Here is a 14,340-nt window from a genome sequence, read left to right on the forward strand (position 1 = left end):
GCTGCTGTGTAGCATGCCTGCAGCCATTGCAATCTAGTATATGGGAAGTGGTTGATGTGCTCATGTGGGATTTTAGCCTAGTTGGATTGCTGTTGTGTGTTGCCTCACTGGTTATGCCCCAACATTCTACATAATCATTCTGTGTCCTCCTGTGGAGAGCCCTGCAGAGTATTCCCCCATGGACAGTGGGGTGCCGAGCCTGAGGCACCTTTCTTACTGTGTCATGTCGTCAGCAGCTGGGGACACTTGTGCCATGCATATTTTTTTGTTTCTGTGGTCCTAGTAGGTCCTCATAAGTGGACACAGGATCTGGGCTTTGTTATATAATTACATATTTATGACAATATTTTTTTCTTTTATTCAAATAGGTACCGTGTGTCTATTTGAAAAGCCTGATGAAAAACATGCAGAGTACACTGATTTAGCAGCCATCTTTTGAAGCTTCCTGTCTCCACTAATTATTACTTTCAGCCCAGTTCTGTTCCCAATGAAACCACTGGGAATTTTGCCATAACTAAGCAGGAGCAGGCTCTTTCAATTGTATTATCATAAACAAAATTGTATTTAAACAACAACTTTTTTTTATTCTTTTGCCATTCTTTGATTGTACTCCAATTTAGTTTCAAAGAAAATAAAAGGGAAAATAAAGCACTCGTGCTCAGAACTTTCAGGCCAATGTTTATCCCAGCTAATATTTCACAACCCTAGTTCCTGAGCTATGTTTTAGTGACTGCTGCTTTTGCACAAACCACTGTACAGTGGCAATGCTGCTCCGTAGCTGCTTATCCATCCTCTGGGTCTGGAGTAGCCTCCCTGCCCCACTGAAGAGATGCTAGTGAGGCATGGATAATGCATTCTTATAAAATTAGAGCTGGTGAAGCTGTCCTCAATTCTCCAGTGAGTGGTAGCATGCTGCATGGGCTCCCCAGATCCTGACCTGGGCTTTGCTCAGTGGAATAGTATTAGTTTTGCTACAGAATTACAAAGAAGAAAGCAGGATTTGTCATCAACACAGGTGTAAAATGCCTCTTTTCATATCAGATAGAATGTTAAATATAGGTCCTTTGTAACCATCTTTATTTTTACTCAAAACTGCTATGTGTCTGGAATTTCCAGGAGGCTTCAAAAACCTTCATTCTCCTGCTACTGCAGACCCAGCAAAGACTTTGACTAGTAATTTTAAAAGTAATGTTTATCTTCAAGGTAGTGAACCTACTGGATGACTATTTGTTAATTTTAAAAAATATTTTTGAAGCTTTTGAAAAGTTGAATAAGTTTTTAATCCACAAGTGTATGAAAAGTTTGATCTCTCAGATCAGTTTCAGAGAGTCCCTTTCACCTTACTTCCCTCTTCCATATTCTTTGCAATCACTGCTTCTAGACTTTGGGCTGAATGGTTTTTATTTCTTCACAGTGGTCACTTACAAAAGTGAAATATTTTTGTTGTTGTTTGTAGGATGGAATGGGGAATCTGAGAGTCACCAAAAAAGGAATTCGACTTGAAGGCATATCTGAATTTCTACTTCCATTGTACGTGAAAGAAATACATTCCCGAAAGGTAGGAGCTTGACATCTTTTGAGTTTATTTACAGATAATTCAAATTAATTTCTTCAGCCTGAAAATGTAGGATAGGATTTCTGCACCCTCTAAACTGGCATTCAATGCAGGCTTGCTTTGAGAATACCTTAAGAGAAAGCACTGTAGAGAACTGAAAGGCTCATAAGTGCCAAAGATGAGATTTAATCTGAGAAGTGGATATTCATTGTTATCTGAAACATTCTGTTCCTGTGCTATTACTTATAAAGTGCCATCATCCCTCATCTACGTGGGAAAACAAAATATGTACATTAATCTTCAGGAGAGAAAGCTCAGCACTGTGAATGGAACATTTGATTCTTCCAATTTGATGTGAACCCAGCACACAAGTTCTGCAAAATGCAATGAAAAGAATGAATAGTTTCATATATACTCAAGTAGCTCCACCTGAGTACCTTCTAGCTTCAGCTAGTTTAATTTTTTTCATTAGGTACAGGGAATTTTATTAAAACTGGATAATGTACACTAGGATGGAGATTTTTTCAAAGCAAACCATTTGTAATATTGCTAAAAATGTAATTGTTTTATCACTTAACAGCAGGCCATTATAGAAAAAATCATTAAATCAAGACATTATATATTCAAAAGTTCAACGCAGCTCATTTCAACTGAGTCATGCTGGGTTGTAGCTCGCCTAGATATATTAAAAATAAAAAAAAATGCAGTACTTGAATTCTATTAAGTTCTCGCTGCTATACAAATGCTATCAGAGAGGAATGTTAAAATATGTTTTAGTCAATGAGGTACAGAGAATTTTAATATGCATAGTGCAAATGTTGACAGGAATGAAGAGCTATTAAAAATGTTTTTCCACTATTAAATCTCCCTCAGAAAAGTCTTTGACCTCAACAGGCAGTAGAGACAATCATGTATGCATGAAAATGTATCATGAGAACTACAGGCTACAATAAGTTTAAAATCTTAATTTATAAGTGGTTCCTTGATATTTTTCCTTCATTATTATATTTTTTGTGTAGTAGAGAGAACCTGAAAAATGGGACCTGGTACAAAAGTCCTGTTATGAGGCCTGACACCTGAACTAGAGTGGTAGTTAGGCCCTGTAATATAAAGCAAAGCTAGCAAAAGTCAGGGCTGTGAGCAGAAGTCAGACTCTGCTTGCATTCAAGCTCACAGAAACTGGCAAAAACAGGGCTGATATTGCAAAAACAGACACATTCCTAAGAAGTATGAGGCACTCAGGAAAGCACATTCCAGAAGGGTGATACCAGAACACACAGATACCAAGTATGGTACAAACACACTCTCTGAAGATGCCTGATTCTCCCTCCCCCACCCTATTTAAATATAAGGTCAGGATGTCAGCATGATGAATAGAGATGTTTTGATTGAACCCATGTATAAGCTACATCTAACTAACTACATCAGAGAGGCAATAGGTAACCTGTTTGTATCAGTGTATGAAGAGAGGTCTCGGAGGAAGAGTCTTTGGCCAGCCGAGGGGGGAATGGAAAGTCCCACCATTTACTGAGCTGTGACCATTGTCACAGGCATACATGTGCTAGTGTAACTGTAGACATTAACCCGGGGAGCTAGGGCTGTGCTTTGTCAACAATAAACCTGACCGTGTGCCGTCGCTACTAAATGGGTCTGTGGTTATTGGGTGGTTCTATCAAGGTCTGCTGTGTTTGCTATCTGCACATAGCTGGGACAGCACAACTCAGAAACACAAATGCAGCGAACATCTGCCAACATTTAGTTCTTAAAAAAATCAGTTAAAGGAGACAGAGCAGTTAATTGTCCATTTCATCTGTAAGACAAAAAAACTGGTGAAGATTTAGAGTCGTGAGTTTTTGCCTGCCAACTGAAATATCATGTAACACTTTATCAGTCTGTGTATATGTCAAAATAGTCATTGTGTTTTGATCACTTTATCTGATAGATAATCATCTTTGACTTTTCTATTCACAATCAGTTTGTTCCCTTAAGACTTGCCTTTTGAAAAATATTCCTTATGAAAGGTTTGCTAAAAATAGGAAAAGGTAATTAATGTAACATCTATAAGCAAACCTTCAGTAACAAGGTAGCTGAATATATTTAGAAATGCAAATATCATTGCTTTGATTTAGATCATGATACAACCAGAAGATTAAGCTCACAAAAATGACCTCTATATATTTTATTAGCCATCTCTACCAAGAATAGGCATTTAAGGTCACATTCTGCCCTCTAATACATGAACGTGCAACTATGGCTGGAATTTGTCCCCTCAAATAATTTTTTTCAAAGTGTCATGCTATAGAAAAGTACAAAGACCCTCTCAAAATAATCTTCCTAAGAATCTCATGTACATCTTCGTAACTCGATGCTCCTTGATATGCTAATTTAGCTTTAGATTTTTTATTATTTCCAGAAGTAACAAAGTAAATCACTAATATTTTAAGGGTGATACTGCGGCCTAATGTAGGAAATATAAGATTTGTTTTAAAAACTGCAGAATACTTAATGAACATTTTCAAATAAAGCTAAAAAAATAAACTCAAGTATTCCTAAGAAGCATCCATGTCCCAACCCAGCCAATAGGAACTTTATAAATGCTGTGTTTATGGAAGTTTTGCAAATTCCCCAGACTCGATAATCCTTGTAACTACACTGAGGGAAACACAGCTCCTTCCCAGTGGTCACAGAATGCCAGATTAAGTATGCCATGACAGTTCCTTCCCATGGGTGATGTCTGTGATTCCGTCTATCCCATCTGCTATGTGTGATAATCAGGCTTATAGGAATTATGTTACTGTATTTATCCACCAAGCACTTAAGCAGGTGTGACTTTGCTCAGACAGGTAGAATTGGGAAAGGTATAGAGAAGGGCATTAAAACTTATTAGGATATGGAACATCTTCCATATGAATAGAGATTAAAAGGACTAGAACTGTTCATCTTAGAAAAGAGACAGCGAAGGTGGGGGGTATAATAGAGGCCTATATAATTATGAATGGTGTGGAGAACATGAATATGGAAGTGTTATTTAGTCCTTTACATAATACAAGAAGCAGGGGTCACCCAATGAAATTAGTAGTCAGCAAGTTTAAAACAAACATAAGGAAATACTTTTCTACACAATGCATAGTCATCCTGTGGAACTTGTTGCCAAGGGATGTTGTGAAGGCCAAAAGTATAACTGGGTCAAAAAAAAATTTAGATAAGTCTATAGGGGATAGGTCCATCAAGGGATATTAGCCAAGAGGGTCAGGGACACAATCCCATGTTCTGGGTATCCCTAAATCTCTGACTATTAGAAGGTGCGTCTGGACAATGTGATGGATCACTAAATAATTGCCTGTTCTGTTCATTTCCTCTGAAGCATCTAGCACTGATTACTGTCAGAAGATAGCATAATGATGGACCACTGAAATGACCCAGTATGGCCATTCTTATGTGAAGTAGCCCAGTTGAAATCAATGGGAGACATCCTGGCTGCATTGAAGTCAAAGGGAGTTCTACCATTAATTTCAAATGGGGCCAATGCTGCTGCTCACATAAGCAAAGTTAAGCATATGCTTAAGTCCTATGGAAGATTGGTGTGCCAAGAAGACTAGATAGTCTCCCAGAGGACTACCAGGAGGAGAAATAGGCAAAATATAAAATGGCGGCTGTGGGGCTGGAGGAAGGTAGGCCTGGGAGTAAGTCCTGTTAAAAATAGAAAAAAAGGGGAAGAGAATACTTGTAGCTGCATTGTTTGAAAGGGGGTTTGGGGCACTCGTTCAGTCACAGTGCCTATATTCTGGACTAGTACTTACTTAACACTCCCTAATACTGATATAGAATGTAGACTGATTAGAGTCCTAAGACTGTAGTAACCATTGTGGGATGTAAAAATATGGATGGGGGGAGGGGGAGTGAAAGATGCTTCTGGAGCTCTGCTAAAGCTGGAAATGCATGGGGTTTTTTTAGTTCTGCTATTAGCTGCTGAAGAATATTTGCATTATTTTGGGATCTTACTGTCAGGCTGACCTTTCACCTGGAGATGCAGAACCAGCAGGCTTGATTGTCTGGGCCACAAATATAGTAAATGCCACCATTTGAAAGTAATAAATTGGGATGTATTTTTTGATGGCAGGAAGAGAGGGAAACACAATTTAAATCTGTTGAACTACATTGTATCAGGAGAAAAAAGAATGGGGAGTACTTGTGGCACCTTAGAGACTAACAAATTTATTTGAGCATGTTGGCTTTTTTGGGGAGTCGGGTGGGGAAATAGAGACTGTTACTTCCATAGGGAGGGTTAACATGCGAGTCTCATACACTCATTTTCTTTCTGGTATGCATAGATTTCTGACCTTTTTGACAGCAGCAAGTGGTTATTTACAGAGAAAATCAAATTGCCATTGTAGTAAACTAGTAAGGTTAATAAAAAGGAAAACAATAAACACATTCTCACAGCATCAACTTCCTAATGTTCTTTATAACATAGACTTTATTTGTGTTACATTGCAGGAATCTGTCTTGAAAATGTTCCCCAACCTTAAATTTCTTAATATCTTCCATTATTGGCAATCGTTTCTGATACTTGAAAAGTAGAAGTAACTGTGATTCATAAACAATACTTGATATTCAAACTGAGATAATATAGGTTCTGTTATTACCACTTATTTTCTTTCCTTCCTTTTGATTAACTTTCTATTTAGATGAGATAAGAAATCTTATCTGGTATTTTCCAGATTTAATAATATTCAGCTCCTATAATAAACTAACATCAAATTCAGATAGTATTGTGTAAACATAATATTGTCTTAGGTGCTAAGTTATAGCACAAATGTAAGCAACTGATTGGACACTCATCCCAGATCCCCTAGGGGATTTATTCTTTAAACCATATATGTGAATTTCTGTTTCCCCTTGAAATAGGCTTTGCACATGCAAATAAAGAAAATACTTTAAGAATACTTGTTTTTTTTTTTCACCTTAGCCATCTTTTGAAAGGAGCACACCTGAAATTATGCACTTGGGAAATTACAAGGTTACTCACTTGCATCTTCCTTGTGATTTAATCCATAAGTGTCACAGCTTGCTTGAAAAAAATGCTGTGCATCTGTTATATTAAGAATACAAAACATTAAAATGTGAGAAGGATAATAAAGCAGCAGAATGAGGTTCACCTTTTCCTGGAGATAGTATAAACCCATGGTGAAATAATAATATTAATGTAAGTATTGTACATCAGGGAGTAAAAGATGCAACTGAATCTGAGGACTTTACATGCTCTTTTTTGTTTCTGATTTATTTTCCATGCTACTGAAAATGGAACCCATAAAAGGTCTGATATACAAATATCTTCTCTTTGATCAAGTTTGCCATTTTCCCATTAAAAGAAGGTAGACAGTGAAATGCAGTTGGTTGATTGTTAGTACTTGAGCTGAGACAATTATAGATCAGAAAATATTTTTGCACAACTGCTATGTTTCCCCTGCACAGAGGAGGGAGGCTGTAGAGAGGTCACATGGGGAACTCGGCACAAACCTGGGGGCACTATAAAGCCCCCAGGTTTCACTGTTTCTCTCCATATCTAAGGCAAGGCAGAATTGAGCTCCAGAGAGGCCAGGGAACTTCCAGTGTTGGAACCATGTCTATTAATTCCCTGACCAAAATCCACTGCAGATGATTTGCTTGGTTTTTGTACAAATTCCAAATCCTCTACTCTATATCTTGTAATTACTTAATTCAGAAACATTTGTATAACAAGATTCTAGGATTGTCCCTCTGTGTGTCACTCTGAAGCCTAGAATGTCTGTTGAGTTGGTGTGAAGTGATGAAAACAGCTACAAGAATATTTGAGAGCTCTTCTTATTTAGAATATCACCAGATTCAATCATCACTGGGATTCATGCTCTGTAACTGTTCAATGTTTAAGTTCCTGGTCATTTTTAACTTTTTGTCATTTTAGGAGTTCACCCATATGACAAATGGATTTTCACCTAGTGAAAAATTAATATGAAAAGCAAATGCTAACCATTTTTAAAAGCCCATTTGGAGATTTGAAATATTGATGCTAGGAATTTGGCTTTCTCAAATGTTTACGCTTAGCAAATAGTGAGGAATTAGTCTTCCTCAAGCGATGTCCTATTCTTCACCATGGTAAAGTAGTAGCACTAGTTAGTTATGCAAAATTTTGCTTCCCAGAAATGTAAACAAAATATTCATATTTGCTTTGGCTGTAGAAATTATGTAACTGATAAGCTCTTTGTAAGGTGCAATTTGCCCAGCACCAGTGACTGATAGGACTGGTGCTGTCCCCTCTGATGTACCCACTCCCTGGTAGAATCAGTTTAAAAACTCATTGTAGGAACTGTGTGTGTGTCACAGTTTGGGTCAACTGCACCTGTCTTCCTCCTCTGTGGTTCCTTGAGGGCACCCACAGTAGGCTCCTAGCTCTTCAGCTGTCATGTCTCCACCCAAGAGACTTGTGTCTCTCTACCATCTGACAGGGGGTTTTCCAGGCAGCACAGGTTTCTGGCTATACTGTGATATTCCTAGCAAGCCAGACTGCTTGAACAGGCCAACATCTGTACTTGGATTTCTCTTTGAAGGCAATCCCCAGATAATTGTCCACCGTTATTAGTTACTACTCAGCTCCTTCTAAGCAAGCACATTTATTATTAAGGTAAAAGTATTGCAGAGAAAACACTTTAAAAACAATAAAAGAACCTACACATCTGCTAATAAGCTTACCAGAGATTACCCCCAACTCCAACAAGAGCTCTGACAGGAGTCAGTGCTTCAGATTTCACAAAGGGGCTTTTCCTGTAGTTACAAATTCATAACAGCCTTAGCTCAGACCAAGCACGCCCATGAATAGATTAGCCTTTTCTTTATACCACTTGGGCCTTTGATGTTATGATCCTGGGATCAGGTAATCAATAGACAATGGTCTATTGATTACCTAATCCCAGAGCATAGCTTCAAAAGGCTGACTTTTTGCTTTCACCTCCACCTAGAGATTCCCTGCTATTTGTCCAAAACTCCATTCTTGTCTGGCCCATTGTTCAGTATAGTCCTTTGAAGTTCATAACATTTCCCAGGGTTCACATTCCATCTTTCCCCTAGAGATGTTACATACAGTTCTATTCCACATTAATACATACATTTTGCATTTATTACAATGGCCACCAAAGATATGTAAACTTAATTCAGTGCATTTTTTCATGGATATTGCCATATCTGTCATCTTGTGGACCTTGATACCTGAAGAAAGGAAAGTTTTGGGGAAGCATGGAAACAATATTCTATTCAAAACATCTAGATTTTGAAATATACATATTTCATTTGTTTGAACTGATATCTGATTCTTAAACCCTAACCGCAGCTAATCCAATCTTTTTCTTGTTTTTTAGCCTGAGAAAGTTACTTTATTTATCTAGCTATAAGATTCTGAAAGACTGTAAGAAGTTCATTACCACAGACAAAGTCCCTTGTGCATCAGCTCTGCTCTTGACATTTTTTCCCATAAACTTCTTTAACTGACTTAGTACCCCTGGGACTTTGTGCAATAACTTCCAGTATACTAGAGGCATTATGACTGTGGTACTGAACTAGTGAAAGAAAATATGCTGTGAACCTTTCATACAGAATCATCTTCTTCTTCTTAGATAGCCTGAACTTTGGGATACTTCAAGCTCCATTATGTGTCTGTTTTTCTCTTTAGGTGTAGAGAATTGTTGTTATAATTGTATACATTATGTCTCCTAACTCCTGTCAAAATGTTTGGAAGCTATTCATTATAATACAACCAATTTAACAAACATTAAAGAAATAAAATAAAATACTGCACTCTAAAAAAGCTTAACAATAAAGCTGGAAATGGGAAAAGAAAAGAGATGAGGGATGATACTAATGGTTCCAACTCAGCTCCCTATGGCGTCTGTGACAAAACCCCATTCCAATAAGGCCAACAGTTGTCAAACTAATCATCAATCTTTTGAACTTAAATTTTAGAGTAAAAAGATTGTAATTTTTTTTTTAATTGTTAAGAGAAGTTGTGAGATGAAATTCGTGGGGAGTTCTACAGCCTAGGGCACACCACAGTAGTAGATTCCTGCTTGCTTATTGATTGAAGTCATGATAATGAGAATCTTAAATGGTTGCTGGTGTCTGAATACAGATGTGCAAGGTCTCAAATATAGAGGGACAGATTCTCTGCCTCATTCTGGTCTAATGAAACCATTAATAAATTCCCTGATGGAGAGTTCCATGCAAAGGGATGTCAAATGGTTACAGGGGGACTGGGCCCAGACCATCAAGGGCCTTGTGTTTTTGTTTTGTCTTTTACTTTACTTCTTGCCAGTGGGCTTGGACTGAAGCTGCTAGTCTGAGCTGCTGCCATTGCCACGGTGTCCATACTACTATTTTTAACATGCTAGCTCAAGCTGATCTATCATGAATATGTCTGCCTGCTCTGGGATGTACAGTTTGACTCTCGCCCCCTTGTTCTGTTTTGCTTGTTTGCTTTTCCAGTCAAATTCCTCCTCTTCCCTTGAACCATAAAACTGGGTCTATAAACTTTCTACTGTAGCAAGCAAATATGCCAATATGAATGTTTGAAGGAATATGTGAAGACAATCTTTACTGGCTGGAACTTGCAGAATGGTTGGAAAAGGGTCGTACAAGTGGCAAAGGTATGCAATTCAATCAGGGTGAATGTGGCCCATTCCCAACAGTTGACAAGAAGGTGAGAGTATCAACAGAGGGAAAATTACTTTTTATAGTGACCCAGCTACTGTCAGTCTTTATTCAGGCCTAATTGATGGTGTCAAGTTTGCAAATTAATTCCAGTTCTGCAGTTTCTTTATCATTGAAGTATATTTTTGAAGTTTTTTTCTTGAAGAATGGCCGCTTTTAAGTCTGTTATTGAGTGTCCAGGGAGATTGAAGTGCTCTCCTACTGGTTTTTGAATGTTACAATTCTTGATGTCACATAATCACCACCCTATACCGGAAGCCTACTAACCACTATACTTGCCTACATGCCTCCAGCTTCCATCCAGACCACATCACATGATCCATTGTCTACAGCCAAGCCCTAAGATACAACCGCGTTTGCTCCAATCCCTCAGACAGACAAACACCTACAGGATCTCTTTCAAGCATTCTTAAAACTACAATACCCACCTGGGGAAGTGAAGAAACTGATTGACAGAGCCAGAAGGGTACCCAGAAGTCACCTACTACAGGACAGGCCCAACAAAGAAAGTAATAGAACGCCCCAAGCCATCACCTACATCCCCCAACTAAAACTTCTCCAGCGCATCATCAAGGATCTACAACTTATCCTGAAGGACGATCCCTCACTATCACAGATCTTGGGAGACAGGCCAGTCCTCGCTTACAGACAGCCTCCCAACCTGAAGTAAATACTCCCCAGAAACTGCACACCACACAACAGAAACACTAACCCAGGAACCAATCCCTGCAACAAACCTTGTTGCTAACTTTGTCCGCATATCTATTCAAGGTACACCATTATAGTACCTAACCACATCAGCCACACCATCAGGGGCTCATTCACCTGCACATCTATCAATGTGATATATGCCATCATGTGCCAGCAATGCCCCTCTGCCATGTACATTGACCAAACCGGACAGTATCTATGTAAAAGAATAAATGGACACAAATCAGACATCAAGAATTGTAACATTCAAAAACCAGTAGCAAAAACCAGTCTCCCTGGGCACTCAATAACAGACTTAAAAGTGACTATTCTTCAAGAAAAAAACTTCAAAAACAGACTTCAACGAGAGAGAGAGACTGCAGAACTGGAATTAATTTGCAAACTTGATACCATCAAATTAGGCCTGAATAAAGACTGGAAGTGGCTGGGTCACTACAAAAAGCAATTTCCCCTCATTGATACTCACACCTTCTTGTCAACTGTTGGGAATGGGCCATAGAATCAGGCCCTGATTGAATTGGTCTCGTTAGCCCTACAAAAAGTAATTTTCCCTCTGTTGATGGTCACCCCATCTTGTCAACTGTTGAGAATGGACCACATCCACCCTGATTGAATTGGCCTCATTAGCACTGCACCCCCCCCACACACACTTGGTAAGGCAACTCCCATCATTTTCATGTGCTGTATATTTATACCTGCCTACTGTATTTTTCAATCCATGCATCTGATGAAGTGGGTTATAGCCCATGAAAGCTTATGCCCAAATAAATTTGTTAGTCTCTAAGGTGCCACAAGGACTCCATGTTGTTGTTATAGCTATGATTATACATTTGGTTCATTGTGGGAAACAAAACTATGACAATTGAGCTAGTATGGCTGCTGCAGCATGGTGTTGAAAATATAATTCAGCAGGTAAATCAATACATATCTTTCATCTCATGTGTTGCCCACTCACTGAAATAGTTTTCTCCAAGTTGTTCTAAATTTTGGAATTGTTCAAAGATTGTATATCCTGTTTTACTCTTCTTCTAGACCCTGGGATGTGTTGAAATATCATATTAGCATTACAATAAAATGACAAAGCGTGACAAGATAGTAAGCAAGGATAGAGGCAATCCATCCACTATGAAATCAGATTGTGTTCTTGATGCTTTAGAGGTGATCAAGGCTTCACACAATCTGACACCAGAAACTGATAGCTTGCCAGTGAACATTTCAGAGTTTTCATTTCATGTGCTGAAGATGTGGTGTACATCTTATTGAAAAATTAACTTTGTTAGCAAAAAATTGCCTAGTCCAAATCTTGATGTAACAATGGCTTGTGGTTTATATGGTGTTCTTTGAGATTCTTAGTTTAGTGTTTATATTTTATGACACGCTTGTAGGATGCTGCATATATTAATCAAACTTATAACATCTGTACCCCATGTTATAAGGTTATGTATTGAGTGTTTGCATTGTAAACCTCTGTCACTTTATAACTCACATGAAGGAAGCACTAACTAATGTAAAATGCTGGCTTCCTACAGAATATTAGGTCATGCCTACCAAGAAGGTCCATTGAAACCAAATGGGCCATTGTGAAACATCAAAAAACAAAAACTTTAATTACTCCCTCACATGGAGCTGTGAACTTGTCCCATCAGCTTGAACTCTGGGGGGAGGGAATAAAAGTGCCCAACAAGAGGAAACTGGAACTCATAGGGGCAAGGATTACTAAGCATAAGCAAAAGATCCGTAGTGCTAGGCCTGTGTTAGCCCTAAAGGACATATACAGCTTGCTTATTATAGAACCTTTTACCACCTTTTAAGCCCTAAGACTGTAGCTCATATATGTATCTATGTTTACCTGTTTTAACCTTGTAAATAACTTGTGTCTTTTTCTTAGTTAGTTAATTTATTATAGGATTGGCTACAAGCATTGTCTTTGATGTGAGATCTAAAGTGCAATTGACCAGGGGTAAGTGACTGGTCCTATGGGACAAGGAGTAACCTGGGTATTGTTGTGATTTTTCGTGTAAGGGACCATCTATCACAAAGACACGTTTGCCTAGGTGGCAAGATAACCAGAATACCCAATGTGACTGACTGTCACTCCATGGTTAGGCCTGAAGAGTTCATACTTGGTTAGTAAAATCTAGGTATAGAATTCACAGTCAGCTTGGGATTTGTGCCCTACTTCTTAAGTCTGTCCTGAGGTTGGCACTCACTCTGGTGCCACTCCAGATTGCTAGACAGGAGTTTTTCAGCAAGCTAAAATGAACTAAGACCCATCTAAGAACATCCACGGGGAAGGAAGGGTTAATCAATTTGGCATTTTTATTTCTATCGAGAACTCGAAAGCAAGATGGATAGACTGGGAGTAGCTAATTAGTAAGATTGCTTTAGAGAGTGTTAGGATGGTCCCTTTGTAAAAGTACTTAGTGGTGACTGCACGATTTTGCGTGGCGGGGGGGCAGGGGACCCAGATTTGAGGTTTCAAGCTGGGCCCAGAACACCCTTGGCACAACACTGTATTCAGCCAGCATACCTAGATCCTAAGCCCACCCTTTAACTCACAGCACAGAGAGTAGAAAGGGATAGGAAGGAGAAGTGATGAAAGGGAGTATAGCAAACAGTTCAATGGAGAGCAGCTGCCATGTTCCCTAACTGCCCCTTCCTGAATCCAAAGTCCAATTGAAAACCAATCTACTGCTGTATATTCAGCCAATGTAAAGAAAAGAGGGCAAGTATTGTATAATGATGTCAGTTGTATGGGTAAAATCCTGCATCCTGAACTAGCTGCAAGTGATGAAGGAGCCATACTATAATCTGTTACAGAAAGGGAATTACACTAATGGAATCTTGTGATCCCATAAGCATATGTTGTAGTTGTAAAATGTTCACAAGCATAAATAGATGTAGCCTATATAAATTGAACTAGTGGGAAAAAAAATCAAAATACATCCAACAAATAAGTGGACTAAGAATTTTTGGCATCACTGTTGACCACATCTTTTTCGTGGAAATCGATCTCTGAATTATTTACCCAGCAGCAAATCTTCTGTTTTCCTAGGCTCAAGGGACAAGGCTGCTCTGTTTTCAGATGGCCTATCTATAACGGAGACTGCACTTTCTGGCTATGTAGATTCAGTAATATATAGTTCCATATCAGCAGCATCTATTCAAACCATTTTATGAAATTGTCACCAAGAGATCCCATATGTATGTTGAACAAGAAGGGAAATATGATTGATCCTTGTGCACTGCAAATCAAATCCCTTGGCAATGATAAGTTTTTTTCCCATTATTGCCAACTGACTCTTCAATCCATAATATGACTGGAACCACTGGAGGGA

The 14,340-nt window shown here is 38.6% G+C and overlaps 1 protein-coding gene across 2 annotated transcripts in view; it reads left to right on the forward strand.

Moving 5' to 3' along the window:
* Positions 1-14,340, forward strand: part of SGCZ (sarcoglycan zeta) — an 895,864-nt gene that overhangs the window by 680,278 nt on the left and 201,246 nt on the right. For both annotated transcript variants that reach the window (XM_005282086.4, XM_065596823.1), the window contains one exon: positions 1,457-1,558. In XM_005282086.4, the coding sequence (XP_005282143.1) occupies positions 1,457-1,558 (102 nt within the window). The remainder of the gene's footprint in view (positions 1-1,456; positions 1,559-14,340) is intronic.

Source organism: Chrysemys picta, chromosome 5 (assembly GCF_011386835.1).
Source record: "Chrysemys picta bellii isolate R12L10 chromosome 5, ASM1138683v2, whole genome shotgun sequence".
NCBI classification, from domain to species: Eukaryota; Metazoa; Chordata; order Testudines; family Emydidae; genus Chrysemys; species Chrysemys picta.